Source organism: Aethalodelphis obliquidens, unplaced genomic scaffold, assembly GCF_003676395.1.
Source record: "Aethalodelphis obliquidens isolate GAN/ISIS:26980383/991018 unplaced genomic scaffold, ASM367639v1 scaffold37, whole genome shotgun sequence".
Taxonomy (NCBI): domain Eukaryota; kingdom Metazoa; phylum Chordata; class Mammalia; order Artiodactyla; family Delphinidae; genus Aethalodelphis; species Aethalodelphis obliquidens.
Window position 1 is genome coordinate 14,249,768 of NW_020837981.1, and position 24,838 is coordinate 14,274,605.

Below are 24,838 nucleotides of genomic sequence, written 5' to 3' on the forward strand. Positions count from 1 at the left end.
TTATATTATACTGCTGTTTGGAATAGGATCCTAAAAACTATATTTATTGCTAGCATATAGGCAATTCAATATTATTGAATTTTGCACTTTTAATTAGCCACTTTGCTGAGATCTTTTTAATTTGTGTACTTTGTCAGATGCCTGCTTTGTTGAGGTTATGCAGTCATCTCACATGCACTTAATAATCATTTTGTCTGCTTCTAATGTTTATGCTTTCTATTTCTTTGGCCAGAACTTCTAAGACCATATTCAGGGATACAGATGATGGAAGGCATCCTTATTTTGCTCTTTGTTTTAAAGGGAAAGCTTCTGACATTTTCCTTGATGTTGTTCCTAGCAGGTCTGAGATCTGTTGCTTTTAGCCAAAGGGGCTGTTGTGATTCACAACCACAACAAGACTCCTTTCTAGACCTTTGTGCTTCTGGCACCAAGCACTAGGGGGCTCGTTGTTTGGAAGTGTTTGCCCTTTCAAGAATCCTCAGCTTGCCCCAAACTTCAAGCCTACAGAGCTGGTCTAGTTCCAGCCCTTGATCTCTTTTTACTGAAAGTCTGACCTCTGGGTATTCGTTCTTCCCGGCAGGACCTTGCACTCTCTTCTATAAACCCCACTTGCTGATATAAGAGCAGGTACCTGACATTGCACTGGTACGCAGGGCTGGGATCACCTAACATAGCCCGGGACCAGAGCAAACAGTAAAGACGCTTCTTTTCTTTTTTCTTTTTGGCCACGCCACACGGCTTGTGGGATCTTAGTTCCCCGACCAGGGGTCGAACTCAGGCCCCCTGCAGTGGAAGCTTGGTGTCCTAACCATTGGACCAACAGGGAGTTCCCTAAAGACACTTCTTAACAGGATGTCCTACCCCTATGGTTCCTCAGTCTTTCGGACTTTTGCCCTTACCCCCACCTGTCCCCTTTCTTTCCTTAAACCAGCTTAATGAGGTCACCAGTAACCCTGCCCTGCCCTCCAAGCCTGGTGGACCTCTGCTGACGCTGTGCTCTGGGGGCCTTCCCAGTCCAGTGGGAAAGCAGACACAAAAGGAGGTTAATACAATACAGGATGAAGAGGTCTCATTTACACCATATGAGACTCAGAGGCTGGAGCTTAGGGCTGTCAGGGAAGGCTTCGTGGAGGAGATGACATTTGAGCTGGTATTACAGCCAGAGTAGAAATTCTGTGAGGCAGATAAGGGAGAAGGGCTTAAATTTTGATTATTTCTATAGACTTTGCATTATTGTTGCCGTTCAGAATAAGATCTTTAAAAACTGTATTTTATTGTTGACATATAGGAATATTATTGAATTTTGTATATTAATACTGGAACAATCTTCAAAGGCTTAGAGGTGCCTGGGGAAGCCCGGCCTCTTTGGGGAAAAGACATGAGTTTGTTGAGAGATGGGGCAGTGCTGTCTGAGTTGATGAGTGCTCCTGAACGGGGCTGGGGGGGCAATCACCAGTAATGGGGGTGATCCAGGAAGATTTCCAGAAGAGGTGGGATGGGAACTGGCCTTGAAGCATGGAGACAATTTGGGTAAGGTGGGAAGGGGAGAGCAAAGTGGAAGGTGAGTAGGGAAACAGCATTTGAATTTAGCATTCCCACTACTTATCTGCCAGGCACTTGGTTAGTACATTGAGTACTTATTATTATATTTACTTTTCCTGACAGCCTTGCTAGGTAGACAACGATACCCCCATTTTACAGATGAGAAAACTGAGGCTCAGGAAACTTAAGTGACTTAGATGAGCTGGACAGCCTAATTTCTGAGCCTCCATGCTTTCAGTGTCTCTCTGCTGCCATATATATGAAACAGGTTTATTGAAATATAATTCACATACCATACAGTTTAGGGTGTACAGTTCAGTGACTTGAGTATATTCACAGAGCTGTGCAACTATTACCACATCCAATTTTAGAACATTTGCATTACTCCAGCAAAGAAGCCCCTCACCCCTTAGTTGCCATCCCTCAATACCCCCAGCCCTAGGTAACCAGTAATCTACTTCCTGTCTCTGTACATTTGCCTGTTCTGGACATTTCATATAAATGGCCTCATACAATATATTGTCCTTGGTGACTGTCTTCTTTCATTTACCATAATGTTTTCAAGGCCTGTCTATGTTGTAGTATATATTGATACTTCATTTCTTTTTATTGCCAAGCAATATTCCTTTTTATGGATATACACATTTTGCTTATCCATTCGTCTGTGGGTGGATACATGGGTTGTTTCCACTTTTTGGCTATTATGAATAATGCTGCTGTGAACATTCATGTGTACTATTTTGTGTGGACACATGGTTTCATTTTTCCCAGGTGTATACCCAGGAGTGGAATTGCTGGGTCATATAGTAACTAGGTTTAACCATTCGAGGAACTGCCAGACTGTTCTTCACAGAGGCTTCCCTGCTACCTCTTAGACAGACCTGTCTTCAGAGTGACAGGATGGGGAAGAAGGTCATACCACAAAGTCTGTGTGAATTGCCTGTTTTCAAAGAAGTAGACTATTATAAAGGACTCTTAAGACCCTGGCTTCGCCGTTGAGTCTGATGACCCTGGAGGGACTTGTGGGTCCTTCAGGGCCTCAAGCACACGGCTGTGAGTGCTGGTCATCAGAGCTCTGCCTTCTGCATTCCAGCTAGCAGGCTGTGCTATTAGAGAAGGTGCTATAATAAGCTGTTAGGTTCAGTGTGTGAGACTTGGACAAGTGTGATGAATGGTGATGAAGGCTCTTGGAGGAGGGACTGCAGGGTCTTGAGCCTGGCACAGGGGAGCCAGGTAGGAGACAAAGGAGGCCGGGAGGAGATACAGGGTCGGGTCTGTGGGGTTTGGGGCAAGTCCATGGGCAGCTGTGGCTGCTAACTCTGGTCTTTGTCCTTTGGCTGCAGACCTGGCCGAGTGCAAGCTGGTTTCCTTCCCCATCGGCATCTACAAGGTCCTGCGAAATGTCACCGACCAGATCCACCTCATCACGCTGGCCAACAACGAGCTCAAGTCCCTCACCAGCAAGTTCATGACCACGTTCTGTCAGCTCCAAGGTAGGCCCTGGTCAGCTGAGGCCAGGAGGGCATGCTGACCCTCATCCTTCAGGCTCCGACCCTGTCTAGGAAATGTCACCAGGGCTAGTCCCCAGTCAGCTAGTCTCAGCAAATCCTTCCCAAGGGGAGGCTCTAAGGGTGGACCTATGTCCTCTGGAAATCTCTAAGTGCCACTCCTGCCTCTAGCTGGCTGTGAATCAGATTGACTCATGGTCAGGGGTGTGGGTCCCGGAGTGATTCTCTTGTTTTGAACAGACCAGTAGAGTATTTGGGGTCCTGCAGCTCAGGAGTAGTTATTTTTCGGTAGACTTGAAGGAGCCCCCTTCTGACCGCCATGCCCCAACCCCCCTGCAGTCTAGCACTGTTCTCCCATGTTGCTTTCTCAGTTCAGGAGTGACAGACGCCAGGGCTGTTGTTTTCTGTGCTGTGCACACGTACAGGAAGCAGACACGGGTGCTCGGCAGGGAGGTGGGCAGGAGGCTGGCAGGTGGGCGTTGTAGATTCATCTGAAATGGCTCCTCCAGGTAGACAAACAGGCAGCAGTGCCCGCTCTCCACTCTCCAGGTAGCCCCTCCATCCTTCTGCAAGAGTCCACTGCCACTCAGGGACCCGTGGGATGGAGCTGCAGCCTGGGCGCTTGGTGTGTGTTCATGAAATAGTGGGGTGGGAGAATTGGGGAGGGCACAGGGGGCACAGGAGAAGTGATTCCTGCCTTCAGGAATTCTCTATCTGATAGGGGCATGAAAGGAGTCTAAGAGCCTGTTTTGAGAAACCAATACGTAAAATGCTGATGGTACCTGAGGGACTTGAGAGGAGCATTTTTTTGTTTTTGTTTTTGCGGTACGCGGGCCTCTCACTGTTGTGGCCTCTCCCGTCGCGGAGCACAGGCTCCGGACGCGCAGGCCCAGCAGCCATGGCTCACGGGCCCAGACGCTCCGCCGCATGTGGGATCTTCCCGGACCGGGGCACGAGCCCGTATCCCCTACATCGGCAGGCGGACTCTCAACCACTGCGCCACCAGGGAAGCCCGAGAGAGGAGCATATTTCATGCAGCTTCCTACAGGAGGTGGGAGCCCTGGGCGGAGTCAAGAGGGGAGGGGAGAGGTGTGAATTGGCAAACCCAGTGCAGGGACAGGAAGCAGCTTGGACAGTGGCTCAGGAGGGAGCTACAGGCAGGACCTAGACTGGGCGCCAACACGAGGGCAAGCAGGAGGGATTGGTCTGTGTTGTCGTTTCTGACCGAAGCTCACAAAGCTCATTGCGTTTGTGCCTAAAAAGCTAAAGTGCTTATGTTGGGGGTGGAGGGGATCCCAGGGCAACACGTGTTTCCCCAGGGGCACCTGTGGGTGCTTTTGACCAGGCCCACTTTTCCCGTCCTTCTTTTTCTGGTGGCTGCTTCTTTACACAGGTGAGATGGGTCCTCCCAGCTGCCGGGGCCCTTGGACCAGCAGCTCTCGGCCTGGCTGAAATTAGAATTAACTGAGGAGTTTTTCTACAAACATCATTGCCTTGGCTCTACCCCAAGACCAGTTGAATCAGAATGTCTGGGTGTGGGCCTGGGCCTAGGCATCTGTTAACATCAATATCAGTTGTTCTAAAGTGCCGGCAGCCAAGATTGAGACCATAGTTCAGGGGTTATAAACACCAACGCTTAAGAGACTAGCATGTAGGTAATGAGTGACTCAGATTGGGCATGGGACAAGAGGGAGTGGTGGTGACTGTGGCCACCTGGTACAGGCCCTACTCAGCTTCTGCCAGATGTGCCACGGGGTTGTTCTGATAGTTTTATTCAGTTGAAGCTGGAAAGGTGGATATTTATATGAATTTTATCCATTTTTACTTAATTTGTATTTTAATCTGGAAGCCAATAGAACACATTTTGCAAGCTAGACTTAGCCTGTGGGCCACCAGTTGGGAGAATCTCCCATAAAATATTAGAGCTGTCACTGCCATCTCACCTCACGGGTGGAGAAGGAAGGTCAGGGTGAGAAGGCATTCGTCCGGGCTGTCAGAGCCATACACCGAGGTCACCCACCCTGCCAGGGCTGCCTTTCCAGGCCACCTGCGTGAGCTCAAGGGCCTGGAGAGGACTTGACATGGCAGTGCCTTGTGGGATAAGCAAGTAGGCCCTCTCCAGGGACACAGCAGCGAGTGTGGAGAAACACACTTAGGGCCCCTGGATTCGTGACGCATCATGATACCCTTCCATCAGAAGTCTGTTGAATGCCGTTTGAACCGCCTCCTGTGCTCTGGTGGCTCCTGGCTCCCCCCACACCACCTCCGATTACAAAGGCAAGGCTGTCATGTGCCCAGTAATTGGATTTCACAGAGGCAGCCGTGGATGAGGGTTGGTGATCAGGCAGGGAGGGGCTGGAGCTGAGAGACCCACCTGGCTCTGGACCCCAGCCTTTGTTTCTCTTTCAAGTAGAAAAACCCTCTCCTTTTATGTGTGAAGAGGAGACTTGAATAGGCTGTGCGGGGCTCCGCACTGCCTGCTAGCGTCGTCTCCTGGATTATTTATTTATTTATTTATTTTTACATCTTTATTGGGGTATAATTGCTTTACATTGGTGTGCTAGTTTCTGCTTTATAACAAAGTGAATCAGTTATACATATACATATGTTCCCATATCTCTTTCCTCTTGCGTCTCCCTCCCTCCCACCCTCCCTATCCCACCCCTCTAGGTGGTCACAAAGCACCAAGCTGATCTCCCTGTGCTATGTGGCTGCTTCCCACTAGCTATCTACCATATGTTTGGTAGTGTATATATTCTTGACAGAGTGGGTATATGCTGCCTTGGTGCTGGGGAGAGAGCCACCTGCTTGCTCCCTGACTGCCAAGTTGTCTCCTGTGGGTACCCTGGGGACTTTCTGCTGCTGGGGTCACGGCCGCCTCAGAGTTGGGTGGTCTTTAAATGATTACATCCCATTGCTCTCCTTCAACCGTCTTATGGCGGGAAAAATGGAATCTGTCCAAAGGGCACATCGGTTCTGCGGAGAGTGGATCCTGAGGTCTGGCTGTGGCTCCTCTGGTCCCTCTCCTCCTGTGTTCCCATCTCCCCACTTCCTCCAGATGCAAGTCATTCAGCTCTTCTTATTGAGTGTGTCCTGGGCCTGCCAGGCCGGAGGTGTGTAAGACACACCTGCAGAAATAGACAAAGACCACCCCAATGAGAACCAGCAGAGGCTGTTCATTCAGAGTTCGCTCTAGCCAGGGAGTCAGCCACTGTCACTTGCGTTTGGCGGAGACTCAAAGGCAAGCAGAGGAATGGGAAAGCTTCATAGTGGATGAAAGGGAGAAGTCTTCAGGTGGGCCTGATGGCAGGCTATTGGCCTGGGGAAGCTGGAGGCGGGCGGGCCAGCCAGCAGCAGGGCGTCCTATGGGATTGGTTAGGATGCACATCTGGCTGTCTCTGGTTGGTCCTGAGTGGGATGTTGGGACAAAAATTTAGGGAAACTGTCAGTTAGTAATCAAGTCCCAGCCATTTGGGGCCAACTGTTACAGGGGGTATTCTTTGGCTTCCTGGATTGTCGATGGAGATAGTAGTCTGACTTCCTACAAGCCTGACTTACAGAAGACTAGCTTCCTGGGCTGGCTGCTTTACTAATGGTTTGGTTTCTTGGGCAGGATGCTTCAGGTTATGAGTCCCAGTTCTGTTTTTATACTTGGTCTGGCCATTGCCTGTGTGTATATTCAGCCTCTCACAGCCTGCCTTTCAACTCAATTCATTAGTTCCCCCTGAGCATCTGTTTAGGGCCGGTGTGAGCATGAACAGGAAATAACATGAAAGCCCAAATTCGCTGGGCACTTAGCCCCCGCCAGCTCCACACTGAGGGTTTTACACGCGTCATCTCATCTAATCCTCATAGCACCGATGTTTGGGAAGGATAAGGAAACCAAGACCTAGACCTGGTCCTTGAGGAGCCCACAGTCTCTCAGGGAGACAGGTGTAGGATCAGACAACCACTTTATAATGTGAGGGCGCATTTACTCAAAGTCTGGTGACTCTGTGAGGTCAGTCCTCTTATTATCCTTGTTTTACATGAGGAAACTGCGGCACAGAGAGCTTAAGTAACTTGCCTGAGGTCACACAGTGAGAGAGAATAGGGTCAGGACTGTGGGTCCAGATCCAGAGCTCCTTTATAAACTACTAATGGGGGTAAAGTGTATGCACAGTTTTGCAACTTGCCCCTTTTACTTAGCAATATATTTTAGGAACTGGTTCACGTTGGTAGAGTAAGAGCCACCTACCCTTTTCATGGGGGCAGAATGGCTAGCGCTTCATTTTAGTCTGTCCCAGACTCCTCGGTTAGAAGAGTTTTCTCACCCCTTCCCTCTGTGCACCCAAGGAGTGGATGGGGCTTTCGGAAACTTCACTTCTTTCCTCTCTGTTCCCCGTGGGCAGCAGCTGTCTCTGTGTGAAGAGTCTGCAGTGCTGAGTATGGGCCACTTGAAGGACAATTATTGTTCCACCTGACCCACTGACTCTGCCCTGCAGGCGGGCCCCTGCAGGTAGGAAAGTAATTGCTCATTGATGCAGTGTGCTGCCAAGGTGCTGATTGACCCTCAGTGGGCAGGTATTTTTGGAGTTGGCACATTCCTTTACCACCAGGCTGCGTAATTACTGCAGGCCAGCCTCATCTGTCCCTTAATGTAATCAGCTGGCCTTGTCTCCGCTGGGGTCAGCCTGAGGCCTCTGAGTCAGCCCTGACAATTGTCCAAGATAAGGATGATGAGGAAGTAATAAGGGGAACTTGGGGAAGGAGAGATCCATTTAGCAGAGTCCAGAAACCACAGCTCAGAAGGGATAGAAAATAAGGGCATGTCATGCCTGGCTGCTTTCAGGCTGGGGACAGTCTTGGGAGTGGGATGGAGTAAGGTCTTCTCCCAGAGACCCTGTCCATCCTGGGAGCCTAGGTTGTTTGACTCTGAACCTTGGTGTAAGAGAGCAGGAAGAAACATCTGGAGCTCCCCTAATACAGCCACACACACACATACCCCTCTGCCCTGTGACAAGAGGGCAGTGAGACCCTGGGCATAATTGTGAAAGTCTGATTGACTTTCCTGCAAGCCATGTGTCCCAGCTGCATCTACCTTCTCTTATTTTACCTTTTGATTTCTGCCTTTAATGATAGCTTTCAGGGTTTTTTCCACAAAAAGCTCCATAATCCAGTAACTAGGTCTCATGGATCTTGTACCCCTCTGACAGAAACAGTGCTTTTACTGTTCAAAGATTATCCTTTTCATGTTCAAGCATAGGGCTGAGCGTAGGTGCTCAGCATAGGTGCTTAATAAATACGTGTATTGTGCAGCACGTCCTGCTTTTCACAACACTCTCGACTCATTCTCACAGCCCTGCTGTAAATGGGCAGGGAGGACTTTCTCATGGAGGCTGTCCAGGGAGAGGATGGTCCCAAGGACACATGATGAGTCAGATCAGAACTAGGTCCTCCTGGGTTTTCCCCCATCATTCATTCACCACTAAATAAGCAGGGATTTGCTGAGTATCTACTCTGAGGACAGGTGCTGCAGGGATTGGAGGTGCAAAACCGGAAAAAGCAGGTGGCCGGAATGGCCCACTTCTCTTGGGGAGGTTGGCTGGGGTTCACATCCTGGTTTGGGGGTTGGGAGAGGAAGGTCAGATTAACTGGGGGAGAGGTTGGGGTTTGTGTGACCTTAGGCAAGTTATTTCATCTCTCTGTAAATTGGAGGTAATGGGTTATAGTAAAATTAAAATGATGATTGCGTGTAAACTCCAGAGAACAAGTACCTGGAGCATAGTACTGCTTATTAGATGTTAGCCATTATTATTCGGTTTTGGTCTAAGCCCCAGACCCAGTGCGGCTGGGTATCCGGCACAAGAGCTCTTTCCTGGAAACCCTTCCCCACCCAATCCCAGCACTTCAATACTTTCTTAATGCAGCAGGAGCCTGACTAACTAGAGTGGGTTGACACTGCCTTTCCAGAGCAGATCTGGGCTCCCTTTGAAGCTCAGTAATGGAAAGCTCTCCCTTCCTTCCCAATTTCAACACAGCCCCTCTGATTACCCTAGTGCAGTCAAGGAGCTGAACACCAAGGGTGCAAGCCCTGCCTGCCCAGCCGTGACTCCCTCTGCGCCTTTTGCTTTTCAGAAGTGCTTCTGAGCCGGGGGAGAGGCCGCCTTTCAGGCAGATTCAGCCTCTCCTCCTTGCAGCTGAGCGTCTCCTTAGAGCCTGCTGCTGAAGAATGGCTGGACTTTAGAGAGCAGCCTTCCCTGGGAAACGAGATGCTGGGCAGGGGCATGATTTTGTATCCACAAGTCTCAATCTTGAGAGTAATGATCTCCAGAGAAGGATACACAAAGCAATGGCTTGGAAAGCTGCCTCAGCTTTACTGAGTGAAAAAAGCAGTTCTCAAAAGAGTATATAGTCTATGATTCCATTTGTTTTTTAAAAACAATATCCATCCATCCATCCATCCATAAGCATGTACATAGAAAAATATAGAAGAATGAATACCAAACAACAATGGTTCTGGCGGGGGGGAAACACGCAGGACTTTCATTTTCCTTTGTTCCATATTTTTGTGATGTCTCTGTTTTTACAGTGAGCTTGCATTGCTTTTATAAGTAGAAAATGCATTTAAAGTGAAACAAACTGCATCAGTCAGGATAGGCCAGTTTTACATTAGGAACAAATAATTTCAAACCTCAGTGGCTTCAAAAAACAAAATCTTGTATTTACAGCTGGGACAGCGTTGGGTTTCTGTTACGGTTATTGGCACTGCGCACGTGCCTGAGGGCTAGGCGACCTGCTGCCTTCAGTGGTGATGGAGGACTGGACCTGAATTTTCTCAAGAAGATAACTCGGCACAAACAAGGCCCAGGAGGGCTATGCACAGAGTGGGGAAAATATTAAATCAGTGAAAACAAAAATCTCCCTTGGTGATAGCAAATTTCAGCAAGAGCATCTAATTTTAAGCAGCACATCTTTCTGAAGCTTCTCCAAGACAAACTAGCTAGCTGAGCAGCCTTGTGTGTGTCAGGGTGTGGAGAATCAGTAAGTGGCATGGATAAAATTACGGACCCGGGAGCCACACTGGCCTGAGGTCAGAACCTGGCTCTGCCACTTCTAACGTCCTGATCTGTAAAACGGGATCCATTCTATGCACCTTCAGTGGGTCATCGTAAGGATTAAGTTGAGGTAAAACATGGTAAACACTGAGAAGAGGGTACTAGTGTGTGGTGAGTGCTCAGGACGGTTCGCTCTCTCTGTCATTCTGTAGCAGGCCCCCCCCACCCCGTGTAGTCGTGTCCAGACCCTGCCTGCTCCTCCCGAGAACACTGACCTGAGGAATCCAGGCAGAGCTTGTCAGGAGGATCCGTTGTACTTTTGGGATGGACCACCTAGTGAGCAAATAGTCTGTAATTTGATAGGAGTGAAAGTTGCCCTTTTCCAGAATGGGGTCCAACCAGATGGAATCAAGCTGGAAAGTCATGAGGGACAAAAGAGCTCCGGAAGAAGAGTCTGCTGTTCAGAGTGGTTCTTGAGCAAATACTTCTGGAGCAGGAATGCCTTGTTTGGCTTGGACTTTTAATTAACCTCACTGGGCGAGGGAGCAGTCTTGGCTTTCTGACACCTGGGGTGTCAGAAGGTAGTGAGTTGACGCTGGTTTGTAAAGCTTGGAAGAGTAAGTCTCCCATGGGTCCGTCAGGCTCTGAGCCTGGGCAGAAAGGGTCCCTGCCCTCCTGCTTCTCCCTCAGCCCTGAGAGGAGTGGATGTGATCATACAAAAGCCTCGGGATAATGTTCATTGTAGCCGCACACAAGCGCAGGAGATTTGCAGAACCTTTGAGTCATGAATGCAGCAAGACAGAGACGTATAGGAAAGCTATTGAACATCAGGGAGAGAGACCTGGGAGGCCACACTGAACTTTCATTAAAAAGACAACCCTCAGAATGGGAGAAAATATTTGCAAATGAAGCAACTGACAAACTATTAATCTCCAAAATTTACAAGCAGCTCATGCAGCTCAATAACAAAAAAACAAACAACCCAATCCAAAAATGGGCAGAAGACCTAAATAGACATTTCTCCAAAGAAGATATACAGATTGCCAACAAACACATGAAAGAATGCTCAACATCATTAATCATTAGAGAAATCCAAATCAAAACTACAATGAGATATCATCTCACACTGGTCAGGATGGGTATCATCAAAAAATCTAGAAACAATAAGTGCTGGAGAGGGTGTGGAGAAAAGGGAACACTCTTGCACTCTTGGTGGGAATGTAAATTGATAGAGCCACTATGGAGAACAGTATGGAGGTTCCTTAAAAAACTACAAATAGAACTACCTTACGACCCAGCAATCCCACTATTGGGGATATACCCTGAGAAAACCATAATTCAAAAAGAGTCATGTACCAAAATGTTCATTGCAGCTCTATTTACAATAGCCAGGAGATGGAAGCAACCTAAGTGTCCATCATCGGATGAATGGATAAAGAAGATGTGGCACATATATCCAATGGAATATTACTCAGCCATAAAAAGAAACGAAATGGAGTTATTTGTAGTGAGGTGGATGGACCTAGAGTCTATCATACAGAGTGAAGTAAGTCAGAAAGAAAAACAAATACCGTATGCTAACACATATATATGGAATCTAAGAAAAAAAACAAAGCTCATGAAGAACCTAGGGGTAAGACGGGAATAAAGACACAGACCTACTAGAGCACGGACTTGAGGATATGGGGAGGGGGAAGGGTAAGCTGTGACAAAGTGAGAGAGTGGCATGGACATATATTCACTACCAAACGTAAAATAGACAGCTAGTGGGAAGCAGCCGCATAGCACAGGGAGATCAGCTCGGCGCTTTGTGACCACCTAGAGGGGTGGGATAGGGAGGGTGGGAGGGAGGGAGACGCAAGAGGGAAGAGATATGGGAACATATGTATATGTATAACTGATTCGCTTTGTTATAAAGCAGAAATTAACACACCATTGTAAAGCAATTATACTCCGATAAAGATGTTAAATTAAAAAAAAAATGATAGCAGTTAGATGAAAAGTTTTTCAGTTTCCCAACTGTGGAGATGCCCCCCGGCTGATTCCAGGCACATCTTCCCAGCAGGATGTGCAGACTGGGCTTCACACAGAAGTGTTTTCAGCCTCCCCCAGAGACTCTGCTTCCTGAAGGTTCCACCCAGACCTGCCCTGATGTTGGTGTCTGGATGGACCCCTCCCCAACCCCACTTTCCTGAGGAAATGGGACTGTCATTCCATTCCCCACTTCCCTCCCTTATCTGTGACTCTCAGGGAACATGGGGAACTGCTAGGTGCGTGTGCCCTGGGGCAGGTTACTTGACCTCTGTGAGCCTCAGTGCTCTCATCCGTAAATTGGGAGAGAAATTTGTTGGGAGGATTATATGAGATTTCATGAACGACTAATACATTGCCTGGGACATTGCATTCCTCGTTAAATATTCACACCTGCCTCTCCTGTTGCCTCTGTCACCAGCCCCTTTGTCCCATGTTTTGTGACCAGCATCGAGTCATCCAGGTCATCTCAATCCTGGCTTCCCTGCCACCTGGTGGTGTGATCTTGGGCAAATTGCTTAACCTCTCTGAGCCACCATTTCTGGTTCTGTCAAATGGAGCAGAATAAGATAAATCTTGCAGAGCTGTTCTGAGGATCAGATGAGACACTTAGCATCAGCTTCTGGCAGTGTGTGGGACTCAGCGTAGGCACACCCAAAAAGAAAAAGAGAGCTCTCGTTACTACTTCTTTATGGGATGCAGAACCGTGCAGGAGTCCAGCAAGATGATGTTGTATGACTTCTCCTGGGATGTGTCTCTTTGCTCGCGATCATCCCAGAGGACGTTCCAGGGCAGCCAGGGCACAGACCCAGGTGTGAGTACTGGACCTGCAGGAGCAGAGAGCTGCAGGGGCCTGGTCACAAAGGGCCTTGATTGCCTAAGGAGGCCCTGGGGAGCCACTGAAGGTTTGTGAGCTCAGGGCTGCACTCATGAGGTTAAAAAGGTCCCACTGTGCAGCATTGATTGGAGAGGGACTGGAGGCAGGAAGCCAGGGAGGAGGCTGCCAGAGTGGTCCAGGTCAGAGGGACGGCTTCTGTCCTAGGGATGTGTCTGGGGGAAACAAAATCGAGGGGCAAGCCTGATTGAGCCGCAGTAAGGAAAGCCACTCTGGTCATTCTGGATGCCTCAGTTCAAGGATGTGATGGTCCCTAAACCAGCCTTAGGAATGACCCCAGATGTGCCACCCTGAGCAGGGTTGAGAGACCTCTGCTGGGCAGAGCCTTCCATTCCAAAGCCACCAGCCGGGAGCCCAGCTGGAATGATGGGTGGCAGTGGTAGGGATTACCCCTCCTTTTGCATTAATATGGAGTTCGCCCCTTGGGGGGGCTTCCTTCCTTGCCGCCTTCCTGGCCCAGGAGGCCAGCAGTCACTGTGGTCTCTGGGTTGCTCCCCTTCCCCCCACCCCTTACTCTTCCTCCCCACCTGGCAGAGCTCCACCTGGAAGGGAACTTCCTGCACAGCCTCCCCAACGAGGTCAGCACCCTACAGCACCTCAAGGCCATCGACCTGTCCCGGAACCAGTTCCACGACTTCCCTGAGCAGCTCACCACCCTGCCTGCGCTGGAGACCATCAATCTGGAGGAGAACGAGATCGTGGGTGAGTGGACCCAACCCACCAGACCCCTCACCTCCCTCTGCGTGCAGAGCCTCCCCTGAGCTCCCTTTCCCGAGTGAGGTTCACAGAGCCTCACAGGGCACAAGGCATGGGCCTCTGGACTCAGAGTTTCATAGACAAGAGCGCAAGGTTGGGCTTTCTGGTCTGAGATTCCCAAGTACAGGGCACTGAGCCTAGGAAGGTAACCATTACGAGGCCCTGCCACCTGCCAAGGGCCAGGTCAGACACTTGCTTTCACCTGGCAGGTGGAAGTTCTTGGCTTTCCCCACAGCGAGCCCTGAACTGGCTGGGCCACCTTGGGCCACAGGCGCTCCCTCTCGCGTCTCCTTCTGCCGGCCTCAGGTGCCTCTGCGACCCTTCAGCTGGGACCCTCTATGCACTGACTCCTGGCAGAGTCCCAGGCTCTCCCTTGCTGGCGTCACAGTGAGCTCTTTGCCATCATTAAGCAGGAGCCACTAGGCAGAGGTGTTCAGAACAGTGTCTCCGTGCCTCCAGTACAGATACCCTCCCCCCAGGGAACCAGAGGGTCTTCTCGTCTGGGTTGGAGATGGGCCTCCTGCAGACAGCAGATCCCAGCGAGCTGGGTTCCTCTGAGGTGGAGGAGGGGTCCCTCTCTTCCTTTTGTAGCAGTTACATACCTGCCGGTCTCATCAGGACCTGAGCACCTCCCCAGCTGCTGTCTAACCTCCCCAGAGAGAGCCTGGCACTCACAGGGTCCTTTTGCGCTCCTCCTCGGCCCCTCCTGCGGCCGCCTCGGTGGGCTCTGGAAGCCCACCTGCAGCCCCATTTCGTCCTCTCTCACGTTGCCTCTAATGTTGATGGTTAATAATAACCCCCTTCAGTTATGCTTTTATTTTCGTAAGCTCTTTCACAGCCATTTTGCCATTTGATTAAAAGGAAGAGGTCTCTGGTGGTTTGGAGCTGCTCGATGAAGAGCAGCCTGCCTTGTGCGCCGGCGAGCGTCCCTTCTATCAGGGATGCCGCCTGCAGGGCCCTGGCCCTGGCTGAGTGGGAGGTGGGACCAGCTAAGTTCTGAACGTCTGGGTCCATCCTTTTAGAGGTGAGTAAACTGAGGCTCAGAGAGGTTATGAGAGCATCGGGTGGCACAGTGAGACCACAGAGCGCCAGGATAAGAATACATGATTCTAAAACTCAGCCCTGTGCCTGGAGTGGGGTTCCCTTGCCTGGCCTCTGGGAAGGCCCTGGGGGTGGGCTCTGGGTCAGTCTTGCCTCCCAAGACCAGGATCACTGAGTGGCTGGCCCGTGCGTTGGCCCCCCCCCGGTCACTTGGGCCCTTGTTCTGTCTTTAAGCGGAAGGAGCATGCCCAGAAGTGCCTTTTCACTGCACAGTTCTTCCTCCTGTGCTGTCCTGACCACCCGGGGTCTCGCCCTGAGCTCTTCACTCTCAGCCGGGCTCTCCTTGCTGGGCCCTTCCTCCTCCACCTCTTGTTCTTGGAGGCCATTCCTGATGCCTCCACCTCCTTCTGCTGCTTATCTAAATGGGGCAGTAACCAAGCAGGGGCTACTTCAGGCTGATACCAAGACCAGAGCTGGGTGGGTAGCTGCAGGCAGGCAGGTCAGGACAAGTATTGGCCATCGGCTTCCCCACTTCCTAACTGCAGCTTTGAAAGACTCACGTCCCCTCTCTGAGCTTCAGCTCTTCTCAGCTTCCAAATGGAGTTTCTCCCCACCCTCCCCAACCCCCCACCCCAGAAGGTGGCTTCCCTGCGCCCCCAGTCGGAGAACTGGCTGCGTGGTCTATGCTGGCTGCAGTACGAGAAAAAGTGGGAAGTACAGGGTGGCACAGATTCCCTAATCTTTCCCCTCCCACAAGGCTGACAACATTCCTTAGCTGAACAGCTCCCAGAGCAAAGATCGGCGGTTTTGACTTCTTCTTTTGTACACGTATCTCTAACTTTCTGCAGAGTGACAGTAATAAGTGTACACATGGAAGCATCTTACAGCTTACCAAGAGTGCTCGTGTGCAGACCCAAGGCAACAGGGTGATCATCCCATTTGATAGATGTAGAGACTGAGGCACTAAGACATTCCCCCGGCCTTCATGGTCAAGTGTCTGTTGCACACCTGGCCAGGTAAAAGAGACATCAGCCCCTGGGCTGTGTGTCCCAGTCAGTTCGGTCTGTGACAGAGCCCCCTGCTGCCCAGTCTGGGCCAGGCCTGGGGGACATGGAGATGTCGGGGACTGCCCCTGCCGTCTAGTTTTCCCCAAGTGTCCAGCGGCTCCTCGAGGTGCTTGGCTGATTCCAGGGCCTGCTCCACTGCGGGATGCCTGGGTGTCCTCCCCCAACCAGGTGGAGAGAGGGGCACACGGCGGCAGCTATGGTTCCCTTGCAGGAGGGTCCTCACTTTTATTTTCTACCTGTCTCCAATCCATCCTAGTTAACTGCTTGGATGGCTTTCTAACTCCCAAACCATCGGAAGGCCAGGCCACAGCCTTCGCAGCCCAGTTGGAGGGAAGAGAGCCGTAATCACAGTGAAGAAGGTGAGGGCTGAAAAGTCCTACATTATGGAAATAGCTTTGCACTCTTCACCAGCTGTAGCCGATCTCCTGCAGGAGCTCATGGGGATAATTGTAGTTGGAGCTTAGGATGCCTTAAGAATGGCTTATTTTTCCCCTTTAGAGCCCTCAGAGAGGATTGGAAAATTTTTTTAAAAAATCGTTTTTAAAGAAATAAATTGGAGATGCATGGGTTGCCTTAAAGCTTTAGTTCAGTTAGTAGAGAACAGGCAGCTCTGAAGCAAGCCCCCAGGTGCATCCGAAGGAGCCTCTGAAGGGACCTCCTCAAAAGATGCCTCCAGCAGGGCCTCAGGAAGGCCTGGAAGTTGCCGAGGGCGGCAGCAGCATCTTGTTTCTGAACAGTGCCGCTGCCCAGTCTTCCTCCACTCTCTGGACCACGATGCAGGGAGAGGAGAGAGGGCTCCGGTCCATGGACGGGAGAAGGCACAGGACCTCATCAGGGTATGCAGGCTGGGAGAGAGGCAGGGACACTGCCCTCTGTTTTCTGGTCCAACCGCCGGTGGGCAGGGCGGGGAGGGTGCCCGTCCTTGGTGCTCACCAGTAGCTGAATGCCCTCAGGTCGAGGATCTGGGTTAGCGTGTGGCGGCCTCGTTGCTGCCGCCTTGTACGGACAGTCCTCCAGTCCGTGTGTGTGATGTGGCCTCCCTGTGCTCTCATCTCTGGAGACACCCTGCTCCCTAGCCCCACCCAACATGAGTGTTGTGTCCGCATACAGCGGGCGCGCAGCTGGTTGGGAGCACAGTACAGAGCAGGAATTCCAAAGGCTCCAAGGCCCTCCGAAATGACTGACACACAATAGGGCAGATTGTTTCGAGTTGCCACCTGTGACCCACTAAAAAGTTGTGAAACCAGCATGTGCTGGAGTACATCACCTGTAGCATGGTACATACTGCTTTGTGACTTTTTGTTTTAGTTTTGCAATGTACCCGCACAGATATACGTACTGAGTCATGCCGTAAAATGTATTTTTTTTTTCTTTTTTCTTTTGGCCTCGCCACGCAGCTTGTGGGATCTTAGTTCCCTGATCAGGGATCAAACCCACACCCTCGGCAGTGAAAGCGCGGAGTCCTAACCACTGGACCGCCAGGGAATTCCTAAAATGAATTTCTTACAGTGAGTCATGATGAAAAAATATTGAAAGCCGCTTCCATGAGTTGTCCCGCAGAGATTTGGGGTCTGTGCTCAGCCAGCCAGCTCCCTGTCCTTCAGCTCTCACCCCTCAACTACGCCACACTCTTCCCTCCTCTCATCTCCACTCGCGTCTCTGTCCATCGTGGTCGCCACCACTGCATCCTCAGGGTGACTGGATGGTGAGGGTGTCGTGAGGATGGGCAGTGATGCCTCGGCTAAGGGGATGAGCTCTCCTCTCACCCGAGTGTGGAGCCAGGTAGATGACAGGTTCAATGCCATCTGACTCTTTATCTCCACCCCATCCCACCTCAGCCACCCTGCACGGCCAAGCTCTCAGTCCAGAAGTCCTGCCTCATGTCTTACCATTTTCTCTGCCTTTGTCCTAAGCCCCTGAGTCTGTAGGTCTGGGCCTGGTTCAGATGAACAGGAAGTGGTGCAGGTCACAGGCCTCTCCTCCACCCCCCCCAAGCTGGGCCCTGACACACGCATATAGCAAGTACCCCCATCCAGATGGGAGGCTTCCTGGGTCCTTGGGGACAAGCCTGCCAGGCACTTCCGAGAGGGAGAAAAGGGTTTGTAGCTTAGAGTATTTATTCTGACAACAGTGACTCACAAGTTTCTGGGATGTGGGATGGTCCTTATATTTTCCAAACCAGAAGGAGCCTCTGGTATATGGAAGCTTCTGAGTGTGTATAAACAAGACTGCTTGGGGAGAGAGAGTCTCTGCAGAAATACGGGCGACAGAGATGAATGAGATGCAGGTCCTGACCTTAAGCTGCGTACAGGCTGTAGGGAAAGTCTGAGTGGGAGCGGAGAGTGAACTACAAATAAGACATGGTCAGAAGTGCTGAGGTGCTAGGGGGAGGCTCCCAGGCAGAGGGTGGCTGTCCACATGTCCTTGTGAGGTGGGGTTCCCCAGAGAGCCCTGGAAAGGCTTTGGAGGAGGTAGGAACATTTGGTTTGTGAGTGGTGACATGGGCAGAAGATGGGTTACCCATCCTGTTAAAACCAGGGAGTCAGTTCTTTACCCCAGCAACCATCACACAGGCCTTGAAGGTGGGTGTGGGAGCAGCGTTCACTCCTAAGAACTTATAATTACTCGATGCTACAGAGCAATTCAGCACGTTCCTGGAACATGTGGAGTGAAGGGGAGACCAAGTACTGATGTTTCGGAGACTTCATTTTGCTTAAGCAGGAGACTATTTGGGTTAAGCTAGAATTTAACTTTCCGTCACCCTCTATTTGCTGGGTTTTTTACCCCATGCAACCACTGTTCCAGAAAGAACGAGAGGTCATAGGGAAACAAAAGCTTGTTAAGAATTTAACAAATAAAGCAATAGCACTTTTAAAAGGAAAAGTACAGATGTCCCCTGCGCTTCCAAAGTTTGCTTTACACCACTTCACTTTTACGAAAGACCTGCACTGGTACCTGTTTTCTCTGATCAAGGAAATCCGAAGAGGATTTACACTTTTATGAAAAAATAGGAAAAGCGCAAATCGCATTCAGCATTTATTTTGCAGCGAGTGTTAACAGAGGAAGTTTGTGCCCCGAGCAGAGAGAGTGGCCCTGCCAAGCTCCTTCCCCAGAACCACATCTCAGCATCAAGCCGCCATGTGCTTTATCTCAGTTTATTTTGTGTGTCTGTTAATAAGATGTGTCTTAAGGTAATTGCTTCTTCACTTTATGCCATTTCTGTTTACGAAAGCTTTTATAGGAATGCTCTACTTTCAGAGAGCGGGGGACATCTGTACCTGTATCACGTAGGGATGCTTTGGGCTGCATTTACTTAATTCTGTGTTCACACAGTTTCACTTCTTACTGTCAAGGCCAATAGTTCTCAGAGTGGGGGGGCCCAGGACCAGCAGGATCATCTGAGAACTTGTTAGAAATACATATTCTTAGGCTCCTCCCCAGACCTCCTCAATCAGAAACTGGGGGAGTGGGGACAGACAGCAATTTGTGCATCTTTTTTTTTTTTTTCGCCGTGCCACTTGGCTTATGGGATCTCAGTTCCGGACCAGGGACTGAACCCAGGCCACGGCAGTGAAAGCGCCGAGTCCTAACCACTGGGCCACCAGGGGATTCCCTAGCAGTTTGTTTTAATAAGTTCCCCCCCAGGTGATGCGGATGCATGCTGAAGTTTGAGAACCCCTGTCGAGGCTCTGGCTTCTCAAAGTGTCATCCACAGACCAGCAATAGTGTGGGCATCACCTGGGAACCAGTTAGAAATTCAGAACCGCAGGCTCCACCTCCAGCCTCCTGAAAATCAGAATGTGTACCTGAGCAAGACCCGCAGGTGCTTTCTACGCACAGCAGGGCCTGAGAAGCGCAGGGCCTTTTCCTAAAGCACCAGGTGCCACCTCCGGGCAGCTGACTGTGCTAATGGTCGCACTGTCCTCCCAAGCATAACTGGTCCTTAAGCCTTACAAATTTCTCAGGGTACCCAAGGTTTCCACAAAGTACAGGACCCTTGTCCCCTGGGCTACAAGGATGGTTTGGGGGCACTTAGAGGGAGCACACCTGGCCCAAGGGGGCACCTGCACCCCTGCCACAGCCCAGTGTATCACTGGGAGCGCAGGCCCTGTATCACAGCAACTTTTTCCTTCTCTGGGCAGGTGGGGGAGGGGCAGATCCCTCCAGGGAGCTGCAGCTTCACTCTGGTCTCCATCAATAGAAGAGATTCTCCAGGATATCCTCCCTTAGCGTGGGGCACAAATGCCCACTAGGACCTCAGGATCGCCCTTTCCTGACATTGACATCACTGTTCCACCCTGTTTCACAGCCTAAATTGATCAGCATCACAGGGGCAGAGAGACGTGGCTTTATTTCACTTTGGGGCTCTACCAAGCTGCCCCTTAGTGAGAGGTTCTACAGGCTCTCCTTGCGCTTGGAACTCTCCTGTGGCTGGGGGCCTGAGCCACAAGCACTGAGTACCAAGTGCTGAGTGAGGGGTACACGAGGAAGCTGGGCTGGGGAGGGCTTCCCGGGGAGCGGGAGTGAGCGGGACCTGGTCCTGTTGTTCCGCATCACACCCACTCTGTGCCTCTGGGGGGACAGGAGGAGAGTTCTTTCACTGGAGCCCAGAAAATAGTTTTTAAACAGAAGAAACCCTAGAAAAGCAGAAGTGGAAATAAAGCTCTGTTTGATCTGAAAAGATAAAATCACACAGACTTGAAAACCTAACAGCTATGGCTGCTTGACCCTGCTCCTCTGTAATCGTCTCATTTAATCTGCTCAGGCCTCTCTGGATAGGGGGCGTTACCTCCACTTGACGGCTAAGAGAGAGGCTCAGAGAGATTAAGCAGACTGCACAGGGGCCTGGTGGAGGCAGGATTTGAACCCAGGTCTTTGGCGCTCCTGGGCCCACATGTCTTTGGTGTTCCGGAGCCTGCCAGGTCTTCATGTGATGGGAGAGGAGGGTGTGGATGGCGCCTGGGGTGGTAGCAGGTCGGGTGCCACACGTCTGGTAGCACCAGTAAGCTATTGGCCAGGTCACAAGGGCAGAGTTTTCTTATACTGGCCTCGCTCAGCCCTGGCAGGAGCCCTGCAGTTGCAGAGAAAGGAGCTCTCCCTGTGAGCGGCCTTTTAGCTGGTATTTACAAGGGGCTGATTGGCAAGCACACTTCCTGTAGCTCCCTGCCTGCCAGAGAAGGCTGTTAGCCCCTAAGACAGGTCAAAGCAGAGAAGGTCTGGGAAGACAATGTCAAACCCCTGACACATTCCTCCTGCCCCTGGATCTTGGGCTCCAAGCCCATCTGGGGGGAATGGATGGATCCCTGGATGTTGGGTTTGAATAACCCCCCCACCCCCCACCCCCCGTCCCAAGCACAGCCAGCTGGCGACAGTCTGAGCCTTGCCCTGCCCTCCAAGCGCTGAGTGTCACAGTGCCCAGGGGAAGATGATTCACCCTTCAAGGTGGCAGCTGCCTGCTTGGCACAGCGGACTCATGCCGTCTGCCCAGAATGCCCTTGTCCAGCACCAGCAGAGTTCTGCCCTGTACCCACGGGCAGTGAGCTGTCAGTACAGGCATCGATCGTGAAGCCATCACTAGACACAGTGTAGGAGCGCTTGCTGGCTGTGGAGCCGCTTGAGGGGGAGGTTAGGAGTAAGCAAACAGTCTTCAACAGCAATTAGTGCAAATTAGACATGGTCCCCAGACATGGAGGGGAGGGAAGCTCCTGTTGCAGCTCCTGCCCACATGTGTCTGCCTGAAGGGAACTAGCAAGCCGGGTCTCTGGGCAGAAGACATTTCACACACTTGGTCTCTGTCCAGATGGCATTCTCTGTGCCAGCCACTGAGTGGTAAAATTTGATTACCCACAGAACCTCCAGTTCTCCAGGGTGCTAGGAGCACTCTGCTGGGAGCACACAGGTGAACAGCAAGAAAACTTCTTTGACATCTGCTTAAAACAAAGTACTTTCTTGCTCCCTTAGACAAGGCAGTCTAAGGGACCGTCTGTCTCTCTCTCTGTCCAGAGTGCTGGAGAGCAGCCCAGACGCTCTGACTGTCAAAGCTCAGCCTTGCAAGGGCCTTATTCAGGGAGTAAGAGGCTCGCAGGGTCACGAACACGGACTTAGGCATTTGGGAAACGTTCATTCGCCAGTTGTCGTTTTTCGATTGAGCAGCTTGCCGTGCGCTAGGCGCTGTGCTGGAGATGGAGGCGGACAAAGCCCGCTCCCTGTTCTCACGGGGCTCATGTCATGGTCAGTTACACTAGCTGATACTTAGTGGCCGTTTATTTCATATCTGGATCTTCTCTAACCATTTGCAAGTGTGCTCTTATTTAACGCTCACGACCACCTTATGAGGCAGGCACTATTATTCCCCCCAGGTGAGGAAACGGAGGCTCAGGGAAGTTAAGTAACTTGGCCACGGTCATGCTGCCTGGACAAAACCAGGGTTTCCAACCCAGGCAGTCTTGCTGCAGAACCCCAGCTATTGAGGACAGTGCTTTGCATAAGGAGAGATGATTTTTGCATATAGCTGGAGGGAGATTGAAAGCCACAGGAAAGTTATGGCTAGAGCACGTAACTTTGGTTGGAGGGAAACTTCCTTGGGGTGGAGAGAACAGTGTAAGGTGATGAGGCAGGATTCCCTATGCCACGAACGCAGGCAATCAGCCTAGCTCTTGACAGCTCTGCCCCACACAGTGAAGCAGGTGGGCAGCATCCTGGGGTGGAAGTGCTATATGAGTGTTTTCACCGGATTCTCTCATTAAGCCTCCCTGGGAGGACCAGTGGTACTCAAACTAGCTGTGCATTCAAATCATTGGGAGATTCTAAAAACACCTGTGTCCAGGCAATACCCCCCCCCCCATGCCAATTAAGTCAGAATCTCTGATGGTGGGTTTGGGGCTTGATGATTTTTTAAAGCTCCCCAGATGATTCCAATGTGCAGGCAAGATAGAACCATGGAGCTAAACCAGAACCTTACATCAACAAGCACATTCCATCCCTGAAGAAGCTGTAGCCTCTTTCTTCCTTCTCTCGGTGTCTGTTGCGTGTGTGTATGTGTGTAGCTACGTCAGGATGAGAAGAGCAGTCAGCCCAGCCGTGAGAGCTGACGGTCGGCTGGGAGGGTGGCAGAGGTGAGCTCTGTGGACTTGCCTCTTTGCTCAGGGTTCCTCTTTCCCACAGAGCCTACCGTCCCCTGGACCCTGGGCACGGTGGCTCTGCTGCCGCAGTGCCCACAAACCCCCACTTGTGATTTCCCTGTAGCACAGCCCTCTCACCTGGCATTTTCAGAAGGAACTTTATCAGTGAGCCAGAGGCAACCTAGAACATGCAGACAGCCAAACAGCGGGCCGGTTCCCAAAGTTCAAGTTTATTCCAAAGAATCCTAGTGTAGGTGGACAGGAGTTGGCCTGAGCTCTGACACCTTGTGCTCAGGAACCTGTGGTCCTGCCCGGGCGGGCTACTTGACTCACCATTACTGGAGGTGCTTGCTCAAGTTCAGTGACCTCACCTTGGTAGCTTGAAATTGGCCATGGGAGGAATGTTTACACCGCGCAAAATCGGCAAATGCCCCACATCAGGGATGTTTCCCTCAGGAAGTGGATTGTTAAACGTTAGCCAGCACACCACTTCCTTGCTGCTTGTCCTGGCCACTTCACCCACTTCCCCTCCACCACCACCTTCCACTCATTTTGTTTCTCAGAAGCTGGTTTCCCTGGTGAGGCCCTACCTAATTCACTCCCATCTGGTGCTTATCTTAGGAGCTTTTCTTCTTATTTTTCCAATTATAACGGAGGTCTTATTTCTCTGACAATGATCTTAAGCCTGAGTGGAAAGAGCTGTAAAGTTGGTGGCAGCGACCTTAGGTTCCAAGCGCGGAGAAGATTTACAAAGGAGCTATTCACATGTCCACCCCACCCAGGAGAAGAGCCTGGAGGGGAGGCGATTACTTTTCCATCCCACACGTCTTCACCCCTCACTTCCAGACTCTTGCTGTGCAGCAGATGAGGCGGCTCTAGTCTTCCGTGTGAGTGTTATAGACACAGATACCTCCAGCTGTGACGGAGGGACCGGCAGACACTTAATGGGAGGCCATGGCAAAACTGCCATTCTTTCCCGAGCCCCTCCCGGGGTATCTAAGTGAAGCAGCTAGAGAAGCAGAGCAGAGGGGTGGGGGGACTTCAGGGGAGAGGGGCGGTGGGCACAGGGGAGCAAAATGGGAAATCTGACGGGGAAGGCAAATCCCCAGGCTTGGGCCAGGCAGTCCGAGTTACTTACTTAGCTGTCTCCAGAGCAGCCAGTAAGGGGACCGTGTTCTGACCCGGCTTTGACTGCACGTGGGATCCAGGCGGGGCAGTGTGCAGGAGGGGGCAGTGCTGGCAGGTGGCCGCACTGGGAGCCTGTGGGCCCACCTTGCTGGACAGTCTGAGGTGCGGAGGAGGAGGAAATCACAGTGGGGGCTTTTCTCCCCCTTGTTTTTCTTTCCCCACAGCCTGCACTTAAGGTTCATTAACGTATTCCGTAAAACACTCTGCTCCCCATCCTCTTGCCGGTTGCCCACCACACTCTCTACACCTCCTTGGGGAGCGCCGCGTGGTCCCTTCTGCCAGCCTCTGTGGCCCCATGAAGCCGAGGACCGTTTAAAGATGGGAGGTTGAGGTTCAGAGAGGTTAGGGCCCTGCCTGAGGTTGCACAACTCCAAATGGCAGATCCGAGGTCAGGGCCTGGGTCTCTGCACCATCCCCTCCCGCAGCTGGCCTCTCTTTCATCAGAGGACTTAGAACTCCCCAAGCCAAACAGACTTCCTTGAGGGACTCAGCCTGCAGGACTGTCAAGGGCGTGCAGTGTTCTCTGTGCCTCCTGAGCACAAGGGCTGCTGCTGCTTTCTTCCTGCACACATCCCCCCACCCCCGACCCCCGACAGCCAGGGCTCGGGCCAGGGCTCTGTGCAGTGGGGGAGTTTGATCACTGCCCTCCCCG

General features: G+C 51.3%; 1 protein-coding gene across 6 annotated transcripts in view; it reads left to right on the forward strand.

Moving 5' to 3' along the window:
* The window catches only part of LRRC20 (leucine rich repeat containing 20), an 84,658-nt gene that overhangs the window by 33,024 nt on the left and 26,796 nt on the right, over positions 1-24,838 (forward strand). For all 6 annotated transcript variants that reach the window (XM_027130007.1, XM_027130006.1, XM_027130008.1 and 3 more), the window contains exons 3-4: positions 2,886-3,035; positions 13,548-13,715. In XM_027130007.1, the coding sequence (XP_026985808.1) occupies positions 2,886-3,035; positions 13,548-13,715 (318 nt within the window). The remainder of the gene's footprint in view (positions 1-2,885; positions 3,036-13,547; positions 13,716-24,838) is intronic.